Raw genomic sequence first — 21,653 nt, 5'->3', positions numbered from 1 at the left:
TTGCAGGAGTCTGATGCATTCCCAGGTTTACCTTACTTTGTAAATCTAGGAATGTGTCAGGTTCCATGGATGTTGCGTCGGAACACCCACAGCAACACCCAAGGAATGGCCTTTTCACACAGAGTAATGCGTGAAAGGGGCCCATATTTACAGGACCATGAAATGTCATGCAGGTTGACTTTACGTGACCTAGTAAATATGGGCAGGTACACAGCATCGCTGGTGTCTCTTACAAATTGACACAGCAGTGGCACAATGGGCTTGTAAATGAAGTCCTGAGTTCTGTGATCTGCACAGTCTATTGTTGCCTGAAAACTGCCTGATGTACACAGAAGTACATGTGCTTTTAAACAAAAATGTTATTTAAACATAGCACCCCTCACCAGAGTCAACGCCAGGTTCAGCTGCACTGGTCGCATTGCCCTTAAGCCAGCCCTAATTCCAGCAATAGGGCAGGACAAGCATTTCCAGATATGGGTCACAGCTAGCCTCATTGCCATTATATGAGGAAAAACATCTATGTAAGTGGTGGGGTGTGATACTTCTCCCAAATTCCAGCAAATCAAATATGTTAAAAGATTTCTTGTAGATGATTTAAGGGAGAGTCTTCTCGCTGGGAATCTTTTTTTAAAACTTCAAGGGTCAAATTTGGTAAAACGAAGCAGACCCTTACAGGGCATTCATAAAATATTTCAGTACTCTCATGGTGCACCTGGAAAGCCTGGCCTTTCCTAGGCATAGATCTTTTCAAATGTCTTAATTCAAAACTTACTTCCACTATACCAAGGTCATCATTTTTTCATGGATGAGCCCCTTATGCCAAGGAGTACATTCAATATGACAGTGCCAGAATTTCCCATAGATACTTCAGCCAAAGTCATTGGTACCTCAAAAAATTTCTTCCAGTATACAATGTTCAGCATTTTGCCATTGAAACCCCTTATAAAATCAGTACAGGAAATCTTATGACAAGAGTTACCTCTAATATCATTTCCAACATTGCTATGGATTCACCCCAGATGCTGAGAATTAAGTGTATCATGTTAGGGCGTTCAGACCAGTGTGATGTTGAGTGTTCTGTGTTCCTGACGCTGGGCATGACTAAGCTGCAGCTTTCTCAGTTAGACAGTTTGAAGCCCCACAGCCAATGATGGTGTCTTAATAGAAGCAAGTCAGGGCCTGCAGTTTGCCATAGGTAACACCTCCCATTCATATGCTATTAGTGCCCTTGTCCATAAGGCAAGAATAACCTCCAGCATGCCAGAACAGCGGCACACTTGCATGTATAACATGTATGCATGTATAACACACTCACATTCCCATTATATTCCTTGCACTGTTTCGTATATCTGCTCTGTCACCTTCTTGCAAAGACACACTGCAACTCACACTTCCATTAGTCAATACGCTTGCCCTGCTGTTTCTGCTATACCTGCCTTTCCATTTGATAAAACTATTCTCTGCATGCTATTAAAAACATATACATATTGCCTTGTTAATGTTTGTTACAGGTATGATGTGAATGAAAAGTTGACTTCTGTAAAAGAGCTGTACGTGGTTTATATTTGGTCAAGCAGTTACAGTTTTGGAAATTAACTAATCCACATTCTAACATGTAATATCACAGCATCCAAATGATTTTATTAAATTCTTGACTTCTTTGGCAAATGTGGATTTTATCCAGTAACACTTTGCATTTTGGGGTTTTTGAGACCAAACTTACACTGTAAAAAAAAACACATCTCGGAATGAAGCACTGTGGTGAATGGAAAGCCGGGAGTGGCTGAAGGTGTCACATGATCCTCAATCCAGCACCCTACCCCAAAGCCCAAGCCCTAGTCTCCCTACTTGTGCCATCCCACATTCACATTCCACTCTCCCCTCTTGCACAGCCCTGTTGTTGCAGATGGAATTAAGTATGCATCTAGTACTATGGGAAGAGTAGGAATTATGTGGGTGTCTTTGTAGAAATAGGTATATAGTCATGAGAGTTATATAATTTGTATCTGTGCAGTGTGCTCATGTAAGTGCTGTGTGATGGTGAATACTGTGATTGAGTTCAGCATGAGCGGTGCGAGTGTAGGGCAAAAAATGTGCCATATGAGTGTCGAGAGAACTGCATGAATGCCATGTTTGAGGAGGGCCCATGTGAGTGTCAAGTCAGAGGACTGCGTGCAGAGTGAGAGGAGTGAGTGCAGGGTGGTGTGAGTGATGTAAATGCAGGGTGAGTGGTGTGCCTGCATGCTGTGCAGGGTGAGCGGCAAGAGTGGTGGGTGATCTGTGAGAGTGACTGTTGAGAGGAGTTAGTGCATACTGTGTGTGTCCCTATGAGACCCGGTAGATTATCATCTGTGTGCAGGGAGGATGAACAGAGTGCTTGTATGAAGAGGTTTGTCTCTGTGAGTGCAGGGTGAGTGCTGTGACTCTAGGGTGAGTACTGTGCTTGTTTGTGTGGTGTGAGTGTTGGGTTAGTGCTGTACTCATGTACGTTAAGAGTGAGCTGTGTGAGTGACATGAGTGTCTATGTGAGTGCACAGTTAGCGATGTGACACTGTGAGAGTAGGGTGGGAGGAATGTACGCATGGTGATTGATGTGCTTGTTTAAGTGAGATTGCATAGTGAGAATCTTTGGTGAGTGGAGTGTCACGTGAGTGCAAAGTGAGTAGTTTGCTCATGTAAGTGCAGAATAAAAAGCATGAGTGAAATTAAATGAAATGAAAAAGGATTTCTAAAGCGCATGGCTGCCCTCGAGCGTCCCAGCGCTAAACAATACACAAAGCCACTACCCCAGGACACCAAGAGGAACCTACAGAGGGAAAAGGTAAGTCTTCAATCCTTTACGGAATTTTGCCAAATTTTGTTCTTTACGCAGGGCCAGCGGTAAGGCATTCCATAATTGACCTGCATTAATGGAAAACCGGCAGCCACCCGTTTTCACCTTTTTTACCCTGGGTATCACTACCAGGTTCCCATCATCAGAGCGAAGGGCTCGCGCAGGTTTATAGGAGCGGACCAAATCTCTTAGAATGGGGGGACCCGATCCTTGCAAAGCTTTAAACACTATACAGAGGGATTTGAATTTAATGCGCGCTCGAATTGGTAGCCAATGCAAGGCCTTCAAGGCAGGCCGAGCCGAAGATCTTTTGGCAGTACCAGTGAGCATACGCGCAGCTGCATTCTGCGCTCTTTGGAGCACATTCAATGCGGATTCAGGTGCCGCAAGAAAAAGGGCATTACTGTAGTCAAGCCTCGAGAGCACCAATCCCTGCACCAATAGTTTCCTGGAATTATCAGGGAGAAGCGACAAGATTTTCCGTGCTGAACGGAGCAGTCCGTAGCATGTCCCCGCCACTCGTTTGGCTTGAGTAGTCATAGACAGCTCAGGTTCCAGCCATACCCCGAGACTTTTTATGGCCTCCTTAGGGGCTGGGGGGACACCCAAACTGGCCGGCCACATACATTTGGGCAGTGACGTGCACAGATTGCCAAGGAGCATCAGCTCCGTTTTGGTCCCATTCAATTTTAGCCGGGAATCCGACATCCATGCCATGATGTTGGTAAGGCATGCGGCAAACTTCACCCCCTGGCTTTCAGACAGGGACAGAGAGACAATCAATTGAGTGTCGTCCGCGTAGGTTGCGATTTTCACCCCAAAGGGTGCAACCACCTCCTCCAGTGGGGCCATATAGACGTTAAAGAGCGTAGGGCTCAGTGAAGAGCCCTGCGGGACTCCACACTGAAGGGGGGTAGGCAAAGATCTAAAATTGCCATCGCAAACTGATAGCAACGACCACTCAAATATGACTTAAACCATTGAAGGGCCGACCCTCCAACTCCAATCTCCCCCAGACGGTGGATCAGAATATTATGGTCCACCGTGTCGAATGCAGCGCTTAAATCCAGGAGGACCATCGCCGCGGATCCTCCCGAATCTAAGATGCATCTGCCTTCCTCAACCATCGATATCAAAGCCGAGTCGGTTCCCTGGTCTGGACGGAAGCCAGTCTGCATCCGACCTAGCAAATTATTAGCTTCCAGGAAGCATGAGAGCTGGCGATTGACATACTTCTCAGCGATCTTATTCAGGCCAGGCAGAAGCGAGATGGGACGGTAATTTGCCAGATCAGTAGGGTCAAGGTCAGGCTTTTTCAAGAGTGCCTTGACAGTGGCCTGCTTCCAGCTAGGTGGAACTATGCCATGGGTGAAGGAGGCATTCAGAAGGTCAGTTGCAGGATCGGCAATGAGATCCACAAATTGTTTGAGGATCCGGATGGGCATGGGGTCCGACGGGAGACCACTCTTCAGAGCTGAGAGCCCCTCACAGAAATCCTCCCTTGAAACGGGAGAGATTATATCTAGCCCCTTCTCAACTGAGACCACCTCAGGGGCTGCTATGCCCATCTTTCCCAAACTAGGGGGAAGGCTGGCTAAGATGTTCCGTATTTTGGTGTCAAAAAACTGAGCCAGCTGATTGCATTTGTTAGAATTCACCACCTGAGTGGTCGGGGGAGTGGGGACCGTGAGAAGTTCTTTAACAATCTTATAGGTTTCCCTTGAAGAATTGCCTGCCTTGCTTATTCTATCCTCAAGATGGGCGGCCTTAGTTGATTTACGGGCCGCCTTGTAGGATCTTATGGCTTCACGATAATTGTCTTTGCTATTAGCGGCCCAGTTCTTCCGCCATTCCCGTTCAAGCCTTTTGCAATTCTTTCTCATCCTCCCCAGCTCTGGGGTATACCAAGACTACTTGTGGCTGTTACTTTTATTTGTGATCTTTTTGAAAGGCAAAACAGCATCTAAAGCTTGGCAAAGCCAGTCATGGAAAGCAATGTCAGCTTCCACAGGACCACGTCCAGGGGAGGGAGTAGACTCAGCAAGGGTACGTGAGAGATTGTCAATAGAGAGTTGAGACCAAATTCTCTTATAAATAGGAGGTGTCTTCTGGTGCGGAGAGAGAAAAGGGTCCAAGCTGACATTCAACTCCCCTGACACCAGGAAATGATCCGACCAAGGCAAGGGGCGGGGGGAACTTGTTCGAAGGTGCGCGATGTTCGAGAACACGCAATCCAGCAAGTGACCCTTCACATGCGTAGGTTCCAGGTTGTGTAAATTAAGGTTAGCTGTCCTAAGTTCAGATCTGAGGTCAGTTACATTTTTGTCTTCTTGCAGGTCAAAATGAAGGTTAAAGTCCCCCAGTAGCACAAAATTAGGGGAAGATGCCGCTAGGACGGGGACATGGTCCAAGATAGAGCTGGAGAACTGTTTAATCGTCCCCGGGGGGCGATAAACTAACAGTCCTGATAGAGAGTAATTAGGAAAAAGCTGTATCCGAAAATGACCACTTTCAGCGTACAGAATAGGACCCCTGACTACTCTGCACGTAAACTTGTCCCTGTAAATGATGGCTAAACCACCTCCTTTTCCTTGCAGTCTATGGAGGCACTGGATCAGATAGCCGGGATGAAGAGTGTTAACTAAGTCAAAGTCTGAAGAAGCTGACGTCCAAGTTTCGGTCAGATACAGGATATCTAAGTTAGTGTCTTGAATCAGCTCGGAGATTTGTATGGAGTGCTTCGGTAAGGACCTACAATTAAGTAGTCCTAACTTAAGGGGCTCCTTAGTAAGGGTTTTGTTACCTCCAGCCTGGTTCCTAAAGGGGCAATACTCACAAGATGTAAAGGGAACATCAGTTCTGACTCCATGTAAGCAGTAGCGTGAGTCAGAAGGCTTTAACAGGAGTAAGTCTACTTTCGAGTATTTAGGGGGATTACCTGCCACAACCGGCAGGGTCCCTGGTCCTAGGTCCGTCCTGGCCCAGACGGCTTGCCTCTGGCGCGCCTCTGGCGCGCCATCGGCGCGCCCGCTGCGCCCGCCCGCTCCGCGGACGGGGGTTCGCCGCCATTTATAAAGCGCGAGGGGCAGGAAACGCCCTCGCACTAGACCGCCAACCGAGCAAACACCTCACCAAAGATGGCGGATGCGTCCGGTCACGCTAGTCGGCAGCCGAGCACAACCCCAGAGCCCTAAAACGGCTCAAAGATGCCCCCCAGTGCCTCCAAGCAGTGAAGCAGCAAACACAGTGCAAAAATACAATTTAAAAGAGCAAATAGCACTTCAGTTAAAAACGATCCCAAATGTTTTAAAAAAATAAATTTCAACTCTCTAATGCATTCAGATGTCCAGCATAACTCCCGGTGTGTGCGAGGGAGCAGCCAGTGTATAGAGTGCCAGGTAAGTGATGTTAGTGCAATGTGGCCACTGTGAGTGCAGGGCGAGCAGTGTGTTTATGAACTGCAGGTTAAGTGGAGGGTAAATGGTGTGAGTTCATGGCAAGGGTCATGAGTGCAGTGGGGTCGCTGTGAGTGCAGGGTGAGCTGTGTGCATGAGTGAGTGCAGAGTAAGAGGAGGGTAAACAGTGTGAGAGCAGGATAAAAACATCAATGCAGTGTGATCACAGCGAGTGTAGGGTGAGTGGTGAAAGGGATAAGTGAGTGGAGAGTTGTGTGCGTGCAGAGTGAGTGGTGTGCTCGTGGGAGCACAGGGTAAGAGAAGGGTGTGCATAGTGAGCAGTGTGAGTGCAGTTTAATTGCTGCGAGTGCAGGGTGAGTGGGAAAGTGAAGGGTGAGCAGAGAGAATAAGGAGTGAGTTGTCTGAATGCAGAATGTATTCGCAGACACCTGGAGTAACTCAGCATTGTATTGACAACTGGCGTAAAGTTTCAGATATAAGCTAAACTATTGCTATTATGGCATCAATGAAGGATGTAGGAATTAAATAATGTGCTGCTCCTGCAACAAACTTTCAGTCTCCTGATTAGGGTTGCCTGCTGATCGGATTTCAACCAGTACTACTGGTATTTTGATGTCCCAGCCAGTAAAATTAAAAGCCAATATTTTTAGCACTTATCGGTGCATACTTCAAACATAAAATATAAATAGAACGCACTTTTATATGTGTTCCATGATCCATGATTAATAATGAAAGGAAACAAAGACAGAAACATCATGTTACAAATGAATACATATCATTTTAATTACAACCCTATTTATTTAGTGTCAATGCGAGGCCTTTGCAGACTCTTTGAACAACTAATGGCCGGTATTTTTCTTTTGGAAAGTGGCATCCCTACTCCTGAGATGCCTTTTCACTCAATGCATTCTCCCACTGTGGCAGTAAAAATAAACGTAAAGAATAGGCAGAGTGGGGACCCAGGGTGAGCTAGAACCAGTGAAAATAACAAACACAGCCTTGTTTACCAGTTCACAGAGGCGTGTAAATAGTCTTTTAAAGACCTGTGAAAAATTCAGGTGTGTAGGAGAGAGGAATCACCTGAAGCCACAGCAGCTCAAGCTGCAGCGGCCAGGCTGAGAGACACGACGGGGGTGGGGCTAAAGGCCTTTAGGCTCTATAGGCATTGTGCGCCTTATTCAAATTGTAGTGTATGAGACAATATGTAGGGGAGTAGCACTTATAGCGTTATTTTCAGCTCATGCATTGATAGAGACGCCTTTGTAACCCATGACCAAGGACAGCCTATTTTCCACCTTCCTAACTAAGTTATTTCTTGTTTTGTTTTTTTGTTTGCAGCAACTGCACACAAAGGTCCTGGCTCTGTACAAACCGGGTGTGCTTGGGGTCCTGCACAACGTATGGAGAAGGGAACTATCTCACCTTCGACAACCGCCGATACCGGTTCAGCGGCAACTGTGAATACATCCTGGCTCAGGTACTGGCTCAGCTGTGGGCACGGGGGTGAAGGGGAGGTAGACGGGTTTAGAACCTCCAATGTCACTGTTAGCAAAGTAGTTGAAAAGCCACCGATTCCTTATCAGTTAACTATAATGGCCTTTATAAAGGCCAGTTGATTTTATTGTTATGCCGACGTAATCATGCATGATTTTCAGCATTTCACCTTAAGCTTGTTTTGTAGAACTTCCAAAATTAAGCGATTGCACCACATCGCATAATTTCATGTGTGTTTGGATAAAATCATACTGCAGGAGCACAGAAACAATGGAAACAAACAGAATGCGAGTTGTTGTCTTTCACAGCACTTGCGTTTTTATTGTTTTTTCATAGCCCTCGTGGCATTTTCTGCTAAAATATTGTGGTAAATTCCAGGTTTGCATTTCACGTAAATCCACGTATTTTTTCCTGAATTTCACATATATAAGCACAATTACATTACGGGAATTTCACACACCCCTGGGGCCATATTACACAAAGTGCCCCTGGGGCTCAACAGGCATTTGTGCCCGCTTTGCGTGCCCCCGGTGCACATTGGTAGTACAGATGGGGCCGCAGACATTTGTGCGACCCCCCTCTGTAATACTGAAGGCACTCGTGCACATACAGTGCTAGCGCTTTCTCAAGAGGGCATTCCGTCATTTGCATGGGGCGTGGCCTCATGCTAATGAGGGAATCCCGTTGTCTCTGAGCCCGCGTCATATTATAGACGAGGACGTGGAGGCAGAGAAACTGTCAGGGGGCGCGCAGCGCCCTGACAGTGCTCCCCCTGATAGCAGCCCTCTGGAGCGGGGAAAGGTGGTCCTGAAGACCCCCAGATATCCCCTTGCTGATAGGTGCAGCCATAATAAGGAAATGGGAAAACTGATTAGTAACCATTATTAAGATTTGTTAATAACTCGAATCATTTCTCTTCTCAGGATTACTGCAGCAGCTCAACCCATGAGGGCACCTTTAGCGTCATCATCGAAAATGTCCCCTGCAGCACCAGTGGCATGACCTGTGCCAAAGCACTGACGCTCTCCCTTGGGGTAGGTACTTCAGCTGATGGTGTAAATCAAAGGCCGGTGTTGTTTGAGGGCCTCTATTTTAGTACATACACAAAAGGATCAAAAATACTTGCAATTTCAGAAATTATAAAACAATGACCATGTCCCAATCCATTTGTTTAGAATATGTATTCTGCAACAAAAAATGTCAAACGTAATGTAACAGGCCCGCTTATAATATTTTGTAAAGCCATTTCTAATAGCTGGAAAATATAATTTTGAAAATGATAACGTGTTAAAACCAATGTTTTTTTTTAATACTCTAATCCTCTGATTACGTTTTTCACTTTCTTGCAAAAGTTTCCACTTGGTACATACAAGAGAACAACGAAACCAAACAATTTTAAGTCACACTTATTTTATGTGCTGGGTAATGAAATGCCATGTGGTATTTCACATCCTACTTCTTGAGTGCGGTAAAGTATTTCTGAATTGTGCTCTTCAGCGATGGGATAATGCTTACACTAAAGTTTATTTTATGGGCATCAATGAATATGGCAAAAACCAAAGGAAATGATGGACGGAGTGTTGAACATTGCAAGCACTCACCCCCAGTCAACTGATCTGGGTTTATTCAATGAATATGGACCACAAAGGTAAATAGAACATTTATGAAATTCCTAATGTGATACTTATTAGAAGAATTGCATTGTAAGGGATAAATGTCCCTAGCAAATTTGAGGCATATACACAACCACACAGCTGGTGGATGTAGGACTTGGCCCTTTTTCCCCCATTTGTTTTCGTTTTTTAGTGTTGATGCAGATTCAGGGAGCCATTTTATTTACCCCTGAAACTTCTGTCTGAGGGCTTGGAGCACAAAATGGTGGCCACCTGTGACATCACCAGCATCCACTGGAACCTACTAGCACCTTCCAGAACATTCCAGAACCCTGTGACCGTTGGAGGCGGTTTAGAATGTTGGGAAGCTAAGACAGAGAGTTGGCAGTTGGAGCTGGCAGTTGGCACCTGACTGGTGAAGAGTGAGCAGCAGAAACCTGAAGGAGGAAGGAGTGAAGCAGCAGGGGTGGAAACTTGTGCCTGGAGTGGGGTCCATAAACCCACCCTTGATACTAGTCCCTACTGACTGAGCCCAGCCTGGAGCCCTGTGTGGGAAGAAGAAAGAAAAACCATCCTAAGGACCTGGACAGCAGGAACAGGCCTTAGAACCAAAGAACAGCAAGATCCTGACCTGAATATTGGTTTCCCTGGAGTCCAACGTCGAGTAGCCTGAGACCTGGAGCCCGAGGTGGAGAAGCGGCGCTGACTGGAAAAGCAGACGTCGTACCCGGAGCCGCCAGAGGTCGAGAGAGGGCGCCGTCAGAGGTCGTAGAGAGTACCAGAGGTCGAGGAGGAAGTCACCCGAGGTCGAGTGAGCGGCGTCATCGGAGGAGTGAAGTCCGCCCTCCGGAGTCGTCGGAGACCGCGGTGAAGCGTGCCGGAGGTCGGGAGTGGAGATCGCACTCCGGAGTCGCCGGAACCTGAGGAGAATCGTGCCGGAGGTCGGGAGAGGAGGTCGCACTCCGGAGTCGCCGGGAACCTGAGGAGAGGAGCACCGGAGGTCGGGAGTGGAGATCGCACTCCGGAGCCGCCGGAAGTCGACATTGAGGCAAGGCCGGCCGACGTCATCGAAGCCGAGGTCGCCATCGGACCGGAGCCGCCCGAAGTCGACATCGAGTCAAGACTGCACGACGTCATCGAATCGGAGATCGAGATCGAGCCGAGGCCGCCGACATCGAACCGGAACCGCCTACCGGCGTCGTCAAGAACTTACATTGCGCCGAGGCCGCCGACATCGAACCGGAACCGCCTCACGGCGTCGACCCGACTCCAGCGGCGTCGGAGCATCAGAAAAAGGGCAGTAAGTGGAGTAGAGGGCGCCTAAGGCCCTGTGGAGACCTGAGAGACTACTCTGAGGGCTAGGGAGGTGCTGGAACCAGCCTGACTGTGCCAGGGGTGAGCTGAGACTAATTCAGGGGGGTTGTGTAGAGTGGGAAAGCCAGATCTCTAGAATCCCCCCTTGATCTACCTCAGTTTAGGCCTCAGCCTTGTCCAAGCCAGGGAGTAGACACCCTCAAGCCAACTACCACACCACAAGCTGTGCCTGGGCCAATTCAGCCCATAGTAATCTCAAATGTGATCTGATTATATGAGTGTCACTGTCAGCTTTTAATTATTTATTGGGGGCACTGTATTTATTGTATTTAACCTATTTATTGCTTCACTGTATTTATTGGTCCACAGTATTTATTGATGCGCAATATTTATTGGTTTACAGTATTTATTGCCTCAGAATATTTAATTGCCTGTATTAACTGCACTTATATTTATGTCTTTAATATTTATGATCACCCCTATTTATTGAATCATTAAGCCAGTATTTAGTTGACCTGCACTATTTAAAAAGTTTGTATATTGTGATTGTGTAATTATTTATCTAATCAGCAACTAAGAGAAAAAGAAGATAAAGAAAGATATTTTCATAATTTTTACGGTGTAGAGTCGTTTTTGGAACGGATGCACGCATGGTTATTGTATGGGTATAACGTATGCTTAGCACGGTGCCTGTTTCCTGACCACTCGAGCCAAGCTACCACAGTGTGTTCGGGAAGTCCACCACCACCCTTCCGGTGTGGGAGTGGGTATTTCCAACATAATTGGTGTTCAGTGGTGGGATAGAGCTGTGCCTACGTATACTCAACAATAACTGTGGGTAGTCCATAGGCCTACACCGGGAGTTTTCTCAAAGCGGCCTTCCTAATTGTGGGTTTTTGTTTTTTCCAAATTTACTCTGGTGGTGGGAGGAGGTATTATATAAGGTACCCCCCTGCATAGTTACTGCACACAACTGTCCTCTGACCTGAGTGGGCAAGATGGAGTTTGTACTAGAAAATCTAGAAACGTACACTGTGGCCCAACTCAGGGAGTTTTGCCAGCGGGAGGGGGTGTATTGTCCCCCAGGAGCAAAGAAGGGTGCACTCCAAACCAGCTTAAGGGCTTGGGGGGAGGCACGACGGGAAAGCAAGGCTGAGGAAGAGGACAGGGATAGAGAGCCCGACAGTGAGGGAGCTGGTTTGTACCAACCTGAGGTGGGGAACCTGTCAGCGGGGCCCAGGACACTTTCTAGGAAGGGCAGCAGTGCCTCTAGCGGGGGCTTGTCTAAAGTGGAGTTAACAGACCGGAGGGAGAAAAGACAGCTCACATGGGACTTAGCAAGGCTGGAGAAAGAGATGGAGGAGAGAAGGATGGCGCACGAGCTTCGGATGAAGGAGTTGGAGCTGCGTGCCCTCCAGATGAGTGTGTCCAGCGAGGACACTGGTGGCAGCATACCGGAAGCTCCACAGGAGCTAGAAGTTTATTTACCCCAGGATGACATCACCAGGGTGTCTGAGGAGGCATTGGGGTGGGAACCTGAAGGGGGTGGTGCAGGGATCTCCCAACCCAGCGAGGTGGGAGAAGTGGCAGATAGCCCAGCTAGGTCCCAGGGAGAGAGGGTTGTAGGGCCTCACGACCTATCTGTAGGAAGGCGTGAGACGGGGAGGTGTCCCGAGGTGCCCCAACCGAAGTCTCAGGGCCTGGAGAGTTCCGCAAGGGAGCCCCAGGTTGGGAGCCTAGGCTGTCCCGATGTGCCCTCCAGTGCAGGGGAGCCCCTAGTGTCAGGAGGACCCAGGGCGACTGTAACCAGCGCGCCTGAGGTTCTGGGGTTGGCCCAGTTTCAGGGTTTAGGTCCTGGGCTGGGATGCCAGGCTCAGGGGTTGCCTGACCTGGCGGGTGGGGCCTCTGTTAACCGGGTCCCCCCGAAATTGACTTCCAGGGGTACTTTTCCCGTTAGGAGGGTGCTGAAATCTGGAAGGGGGTGCAGAGGGAAGAAGGTCTCGCCTCGGGCACCGACTCAGCCTAAGGGTTTAGACCCTAGGTTGAAGGATCAGTTGAGGGGTCAAGGCCCTAGACTGAGGAGGAAGTGTTGGTCTGAGGGTGCCTCGCAGGGTAGGGTGAGGAACCCCAGAAGGAGAGTTAGGGGGAGGAGAGCCTCGCCCCTGAAGGCTGGTCAGCCGAAGGGTGTGAACCCCAGGAGGAAGGACCAGAGGCAGTTTAGGACTGTAAGGAGGAGGACCGGAGTGGTCAACAGGCACTACAGGCCTGGGGCTACTGCCCCCCACTAAGCGAGATCACCCGGGCCAGAGACATCTGGACGGCCCAGGGGCCGGTCCTGGCCACAACTAGCTAGGGAGCCCCAGTGGGGTGGTTTTGTTGGTCCAGGGAGGTTTGTTAGGGAACCATTGGGTTCCAGAGTGGAGGAGAACTTGAGGGAGCTCCTGCCGTTGCGGGCCGGCGTCCACCTTTTCTCGCCCCAAGCAGGGAAGACCATCAAGGCATTGATCGGTCTACCCTGGCTTTTGGCTGGAAGGGGGTTATGTAGGACTTGGCCCTTTTTCCCCCATTTGTTTTCGTTTTTTAGTGTTGATGCAGATTCAGGGAGCCATTTTATTTACCCCTGAAACTTCTGTCTGAGGGCTTGGAGCACAAAATGGTGGCCACCTGTGACATCACCAGCATCCACTGGAACCTACTAGCACCTTCCAGAACATTCCAGAACCCTGTGACCGTTGGAGGCGGTTTAGAATGTTGGGAAGCTAAGACAGAGAGTTGGCAGTTGGAGCTGGCAGTTGGCACCTGACTGGTGAAGAGTGAGCAGCAGAAACCTGAAGGAGGAAGGAGTGAAGCAGCAGGGGTGGAAACTTGTGCCTGGAGTGGGGTCCATAAACCCACCCTTGATACTAGTCCCTACTGACTGAGCCCAGCCTGGAGCCCTGTGTGGGAAGAAGAAAGAAAAACCATCCTAAGGAACTGGGCAGCAGGAACAGGCCTTAGAACCAAAGAACAGCAAGATCCTGACCTGAATATTGGTTTCCCTGGAGTCCAACGTCGAGTAGCCTGAGACCTGGAGCCCGAGGTGGAGAAGCGGCGCTGACTGGAAAAGCAGACGTCGTACCCGGAGCCGCCAGAGGTCGAGAGAGGGCGCCGTCAGAGGTCGTAGAGAGTACCAGAGGTCGAGGAGGAAGTCACCCGAGGTCGAGTGAGCGGCGTCATCGGAGGAGTGAAGTCCGCCCTCCGGAGTCGTCGGAGACCGAGGTGAAGCGTGCCAGAGGTCGGGAGTGGAGATCGCACTCCGGAGTCGCCGGAACCTGAGGAGAATCGTGCCGGAGGTCGGGAGTGGAGGTCGCACTCCGGAGTCGCCGGGAACCTGAGGAGAGGAGCACCGGAGGTCGGGAGTGGAGATCGCACTCCGGAGCCGCCGGAAGTCGACATCGAGGCAAGGCCGGCCGACGTCATCGAAGCCGAGGTCGCCATCGGACCGGAGCCGCCCGAAGTCGACATCGAGTCAAGACTGCACGACGTCATCGAATCGGAGATCGAGATCGAGCCGAGGCCGCCGACATCGAACCGGAACCGCCTACCGGCGTCGACCCGACTCCAGCGGCGTCGGAGCATCAGAAAAAGGGCAGTAAGTGGAGTAGAGGGCGCCTAAGGCCCTGTGGAGACCTGAGAGACTACTCTGAGGGCTAGGGAGGTGCTGGAACCAGCCTGACTGTGCCAGGGGTGAGCTGAGACTAATTTAGTGGGGTTGTGTAGAGTGGGAAAGCCAGATCTCTAGAATCCCCCCTTGATCTACCTCAGTTTAGGCCTCAGCCTTGTCCAAGCCAGGGAGTAGACACCCTCAAGCCAACTACCACACCACAAGCTGTGCCTGGGCCAATTCAGCCCATAGTAATCTCAAATGTGATCTGATTATATGAGTGTCACTGTCAGCTTTTAATTATTTATTGGGGGCACTGTATTTATTGTATTTAACCTATTTATTGCTTCACTGTATTTATTGGTCCACAGTATTTATTGATGCGCAATATTTATTGGTTTACAGTATTTATTGCCTCAGAATATTTAATTGCCTGTATTAACTGCACTTATATTTATGTCTTTAATATTTATGATCACCCCTATTTATTGAATCATTAAGCCAGTATTTAGTTGACCTGCACTATTTAAAAAGTTTGTATATTGTGATTGTGTAATTATTTATCTAATCAGCAACTAAGAGAAAAAGAAGATAAAGAAAGATATTTTCATAATTTTTACGGTGTAGAGTCGTTTTTGGAACGGATGCACGCATGGTTATTGTATGGGTATAACGTATGCTTAGCACGGTGCCTGTTTCCTGACCACTCGAGCCAAGCTACCACAGTGTGTTCGGGAAGTCCACCACCACCCTTCCGGTGTGGGAGTGGGTTTTTCCAACAGTGGAGTAATCACATTTGGTGTCTGTCCAGTACTTCAAGAACCCTAGGGCGTAGAAAATTCACATACTTAGTATAATGTCTTCTAGTATCAGTGTTTTTCAATATCTTTATTTGTTTAGAAGAGAGCGTTATCAATCCTTCTGGAGATTCTTCCATTTGCTGGTGACTAGCTCGATGTTAGACTTGGGGGTCACTAGTTGGCACAGGTATGCACTTGTGACAAATAGGGACCCTCGCCTCTAGTCAGGGTAAGGGGGTACACTCCTAAAATAACCCCTGCTCACCCCCTTGGTAGCTTGGCACGAGCAGACAGGCTTATCTCAGAGGCAGTGAGTAAAGTATTTGTGAACACATACAGTAATCAAGTGACAACACTACAGATGGAGCGCACACAAGTTTTATATAAAAAATAAGTATTCCTTATATAGATTTACCACAAGACCATAAACGACAAAAGTCCACAATACTGTTACTTTAAGATGGTAGTATTTAGCTTAGTTCTCTTTAGTTCTTCAAATGCGACACTTTAAGTCAATGTACCTTTAGATGCGACACACAGGGCAACGAAAGTGTTGCAACGATGGTGATGCGATGAAAGTTTGGTGCAAAGAAATAAAGACGTGAAGATCTTCCTGATGTGGATCGCTTCTCCGATGTTGCGAGAGATCTCGGTTCGATGTATCAGCTGCAGCGGCAGCACTCTTGTCCAGTGATGTGCCGACAGCGGCTTAGGCGGCGACACTCTTCTCCAGCGATGCGAGACGCTTCCGCTCGATGTGATAACTACAGCGGCGACACCCTTGTTCAGTGATGCGACGGTAGCAGCTCCGACGGCCGCGCGCTTCTCTGTGGATGCGAGGTGCTTTACTTGATGCAGTGCAATGCGACAGCTACAGCGGCGTCATCCAAGATGCGATGGCAGCGGCTGCGATGGCGACACGCTTCTTCCTAGATGCGAGATTCTACTCTTGATGCGGTGCAATGCATCAGCTACGATGGCTGTGACACGCTTCTTCGGGGTTGCGGGGAGCTTCTTGTGATGCGGTGCAATGCGACAGCTACAGCGGCGACACCCTTGTTCAGTGATGCGACAGCAGTGACTGCGACGACGACACGCTTCTTCTCCGTGAGTCGCTCTTCCTGCTCCTTGTGACAAGCAGTCCCTCAGAAGGCCCAAAACAGCAGCAGCCACTTCCAAAGAACTCTGGGGAGCTGGTGGTTGAAGTCTGTTGTCCCTGATACTTCAGCAGGAGGCAAGCTCTTTTCCAAGCCCTTGGAGATCCTTACAAGTTGACCAAAAGTACACACAAAGTTCCTTTCTCCTCTCTTTGGCAGTAGACAACCCCTGCAAGCCAATCCCCCAGTTTCATGGATAGTCTCTCCTCAGTTTCTTCTTGGTTGCTCTCCTCAGTAGAGGTTTCTTCTTGTTTCCCAAACTGATCCAAAGTTCTTGGGTTAGGGTCCCAATATTTATACTAAGTTTTCCTTTGTTCTCTGAAGGCAGAGAGGCCTTTGCCTAGTCCAAACAGTTCTGGTCATTCCTGGAGCACTTTGTTTACATGACTCCTCCTTTCCTTTCAGAGAGCAGGGCAGAGACATCAGACGCACCACAGGAGCTGGAGCCAGCATTGTGGAGGGAAGGGCCAGCCCTATTCAGGTCCCAGGTGCAACTCCTCCCACCCATCTACATGGATATCTCTCTATTCAGCCCTGTGCTGACTCACCCTGTCTCTGGGAATTCGCCAGCCCCTGTCACTCAAACTCCAGACAAGAAATACAAAGCCTAGCAGAGGGAGGTTTGGACGGTTAGACAAAGAAAATACCTACTTTCTAAAAGTGGTATTTTCAAACACAAAATGTTAATACCAACTTCACTAAAAGATGTATTTTATCATTCTGAGTTCAGGCATACTGAACTCGAATTTCTACCATGTTCCCTGAGGCAGTAAGGATAATAGGATGTAATAATCAAACTGCCCATTCTGGCCTATGGGGAACAGGTAGCCTTGCAATAGTGAAAAACGAAAATGGCTGTAATTCACTATTAGGACATGCCACGCACACCAGGGCATGTCCTACCGTATACTTACAATGCACCCTGCCCTTGGGCCTACCATAGGGGTGTCTGATATGAAGAAAAGGGAAGGTTTAGGGACTGGCAAGTGGGTGCACTTGCCCAGTCAGCATGGCAGTACCAGAGTGCACCCAGGATCTGCAATGGCAAGCCTTAGACACACTTTAACAGGCTGCTTCTGTGGGTGGCACAACCAGTGCTGCAAGCCCACTAGCAGCATTTGGTTTACAAGCCCTGGGCACATCTAGTGCACTGTACTAGGGTCTGACAAATAAACCAAACCATCCAATCATGGAATCACTAATCCATACATCAATTTACAATAGGGAGAGCATATGCACTTAAGCACTGATCAGCAGTGGTAAAGTGCCCAGAGTCATAAAACAGCCAACAACAGGTCAGAAACAATACAGGAGAATGCAAAAAGTTTAGGGAGGACCCTGCAAAAAGGGCCAAGTCCAACACTCGAGCTAGAACATCAAAGAAGATATGTAGCTCATATTTTTGTTATTAACCATTTATTATAGCAACAATTTGATTGTTGTTTAGCATTCCATTTATGGTTTATCTTCTTGACAGTATGAGCCTTTTCTATGAGCATTTCTTTCTGTACTTTATAGTCATTGCTTTAATTGTTGTACCATCTATCTACTTAGCATAATGCACTTGGCCGAAAGGCTAATAAGTGATTTGTACAATATACAAGCACATAAATAAATAAACTCAATAACTATCCTAAAAGTATGTACATTAATGCCAGACTCATTTTTAATGACAGAAAATATCATTCTCACTGTAATTCAATACACCTGCAGTGTTTATCCATATGGAATGTTGCTTTTCAAATCTTATCGCTTTATTCTTTTAAACCTTTCCAAGTGCCAATGTTTCCATATTCAACTTTACAGCTCTTCTGTGTAGCATTTACCTAGTTCATGCCCTCTGTTTCTTATTGTTAGTTATTTTCTCAGCATGTTTAATTAAAAACATCTGATTGTATGACTTGGTCAAATTTGTTTTCTCTTTTTTAACTATATTTCATAATCGCCGCTGTATGGTCAAATGATAAAATCACAATATGCAGTTCTCTGGGAATGCACACAACTATCAAATATTTGATGTGCAATCCCACACGATTTTCTCTGAAGACAGGAATAGTTGCATGAGCTTCTCTTTAATTCAACTTGTAACATATAATACAGCAGATCTCAATAACCTTTACTTAGCCCCCTTTTTTTTACGGAGTTTTTATATAGTGCAAGGTTGACCTGAAGGTCTCGGGTATCAGAGCGCTCTACACGAGCAACATTCCGCTATGACCCATCTTCCAAGAGAGTCAGATTTCACACGGCTAGACTTTAGCGAATGCTTCCTTTGAACCATAATCCCTACACCTCTCACCAGCGCACCCTGAGATGTCCCCCCAATGACTCTGTACCCTAATGAGTTCAGGAGGTGTTTCTGCGATCCCTCAATATGTGTTTCCTGGAAGCTGATGATGTCAGCTCCAAACAGACGCAGCCCCTAAGCCACCTTCCGTTATGTTATGTTATGTTAACTGCATTTATTACGCGCGCAGCTACTCCGAGGAGTGTCCCGGCGCGGGCTTCTGCCTCTTCAGAGCATCATTCAGGCCACAAATGTTAACTGAGACAATTTTAAGATGACTAAACTTATTCATGAAGGAATTTTAATCAAATGGCCAGAATTAAACATACAAATTACATGTCTAGAGAAATCAGAGCACATCTGAGGTCCAGCATAAGCTACTTCACCTTTCTGGACATTAAAAACATCATTATCTTGTATGCGATAAACCCTAGAAAATTATTTTTCCTTTATCACCACAGTTTTTCTCCTATTTTTCCATCTTTTCTCCCACTTAATTTCACCTAACCACCCTGCCATTAGTGCCAGAGATTCATAACCTAGCTTCAGAGTGACTAAAGCCAACAATGTATAAAAAAAACAGTAACCCCCCCACCACAGTGCTGGTAACCCCCCACCCGAACCCCCCCCCCCCCACCAAAATAGAGCAATCGGGTATATCCTGAATGATGGTCATCACTTGTGAATCCACCCCGCCAGGCCACGCCGTATATATCTTCCAACATGATTTACACTACACCGGTAGATAAAAGAAAAAGGTTTTTACCGTTAAACAGACCTACCAGGGCCCTCTTGTTGTTCCTCCCATAGAACAGACTATAACAGAAGTAACAGAAGGAAGAATATCAAATAATAAGAGAGCAGTAGAACTACAGAATTAGTACTGATCACATAAAGTACAAATTAGAAGGGCCCCTTCTTTGCCATAATTTCTCCTAAGAATACGCCAGCTTTGATCTCTGACAGAAAGATCCGTGAAGACCCGTTTAGGATAACTTTTAGTCTGGCCAGGTTCATTAAAAACACCTGAGCACCTTGTTGCTGAAAGATGACTATTAATTGGCGAAGGCACCACCTCTGTTGTATTGTAACATGACAGAAATCAGACTTTGCGAAAAACATTACACCATTAGACCCCTTCTGAGAGTTGGGGCGGGCTTAGTCATAGACCAGCTGTCTAAGGAGAAAGTTCCCAAAAAACACCAAAAAGGCCTGTGGTTTTCTTCTACTAAAGCTACTGCCATCGCGTTGTTGCTTTATGTTGAAGGGGAAGCGGTGTTCCTGCTGAACCTCAGGGTCCCAGTTCCAATTTGAGTGTTCAGGAAAAGCGTCTTGCAGGAGTTTCACGATAAAGCGCCTTGGGTCATCCCCCTCTACCCCTTCAGGAATCCCTAGTAGGCGAAGAGTATTCCTGCACTGTCGGTTCTCCTGCTCTTCCATCTTCACCATTAGGTCAGTCAGGCATGCACCTTGGGAAAAGCCTTTTAGAGTAGTTACTTTGGTTTCTAAGCTTTCTGTACGGCCTTCAACCATAGTGACACAATCGCGAATGTCAGTACAGATTTTACTTAGCTTCCTCATGTCTCCATGTAGCTTTTTAGCAGCCCCTTTAGCGAGACCACTATCAGAGCGAACCTCTTCTTGGAATTGTTTAATTGAAACCAATATGGAGGTTAAAGAAGGTTCAGCCATAGGTTCTGGTGTGTCTTTTATATTTTCCCAATGTGAGGTCTTTGCAGCTTCTTCAAGGGGAAAATAAATCTGGGAATCTGAATAATACCACTTAAGCTGGCTGCGTCTCATTGCCTTGCGTGACTTTTTTTGGCGCTGAACAGTTCCTGTGTCTTTAGAGGGATCGGTGTCATTATATTCACTTGAGCTGGTTACATCGTCATCTGTCCCGGATATAGAGCCATCCGATACTGAATAAAAATGTTCACCATTAAATTCGGGGGTCTGAGGAGCCTGGGGGGCCAAATGATCTCCAAAGTTATGGATATAGTTGGCAGCTCTGCCTGTTTGAAGTTTAAACCCCTGCTCTGTTAAGCTAGCAGCCGAAGCAGAGGCTAGTGCACCAGGGAGAAGTGGAGTAATTAAACTTGAATTCACTGTGGAGCCCGAAATTTCCATTAATAAAAATTAAGGGTGAATCTGCTGATTGGGTAGAATCCATAGTAGAATCCATGGGGCCAGCCTGCCCCTCTGTTCCATGTAGTTGCTCACTAAGTACCACAATTTCCCCAGACTGAACAAAGATATGATTTTCTTTTCAATTATCGGCAGGTTGTATAATGCTCACATCCCCTTGTTTGACCAGTGGAAGACAGTCGGGTTCAGCCTCAGGGAGCAATGCAGAGTCAGCCGTGGGGAGCGAAGCCTTAACGGCTGAAAAATGTTTAACAATAGAGGGCTGGAGGCCTGCACCCTTCTTTGAGGTTCCTCGACACCCAGATCTCCCTATCACCTTTTAAAGACTGCTGGTCTCACGTTTACCTTTAGGGAAAATGTCCAGCTCCTCGGCATCTCCTTGAGTGGCGCTGGCTTGGGCAGCTTTCGTTTTTGTAATTCTGGCTCCCCGTCTCGACATGTTCTGACTCTGCCTGCGCTTGGACCGGAGTGTCAGTTTGAAAGAGACCGAAGCGAAGACAGAGCAGGCCGGCCAGCAATCAATGAATTCCCGGAGTGCTGGTGCCAAGATTAGCACCCCACAGCCATGTCCACCGTCCAAAGCAACCTCAGCGGTCTGACTGCAGAGACAGACGGCTTGCGTTCTGCGTGGCTTTCCGGTTGGCATCACGGAGTCTGGCCGTGTAGCCGTCTGCCGGTACTCTCCTGCACGGCATGGCGGCTGGGTGGCGAATACTCACTCTGACGCCATCTTGCTCCCACCTTGCCTTGTTTCCATTGCCAACTTGCTATTCCCTTGGATTAGCATGGTGTTAAGGGGAAGCTTTTACTCAGTTCTAAGTTCTTTGTAGTTTAGGCAGAAGGGAAATTCTCCTTGTCCCTGAAATGGGGAGTTGGGTTATTATCAGGAGCGTAACACAGGCCCCTGCAGCCCCCACAGTGCAGGGGACCCCAAGCCCCAGGGGGCCC

General features: G+C 47.7%; 1 protein-coding gene across 1 annotated transcript in view; it reads left to right on the top strand.

The window, feature by feature from the left end:
• LOC146860917 (mucin-5B-like) overlaps positions 1–21,653 on the top strand; it is a 286,252-nt gene that overhangs the window by 214,179 nt on the left and 50,420 nt on the right. Inside the window, exons 20-21 of the mRNA XM_085646184.1 lie at positions 7,588–7,726; positions 8,667–8,777. Coding sequence (XP_085502310.1) covers positions 7,588–7,726; positions 8,667–8,777 — 250 coding nt within the window. The remainder of the gene's footprint in view (positions 1–7,587; positions 7,727–8,666; positions 8,778–21,653) is intronic.

This window comes from Triturus cristatus, chromosome 3_1, assembly GCF_964204655.1.
Source record: "Triturus cristatus chromosome 3_1, aTriCri1.1, whole genome shotgun sequence".
Lineage (NCBI taxonomy): Eukaryota > Metazoa > Chordata > Amphibia > Caudata > Salamandridae > Triturus > Triturus cristatus.
This window is presented reverse-complemented; position numbering and strand designations above follow the sequence as displayed.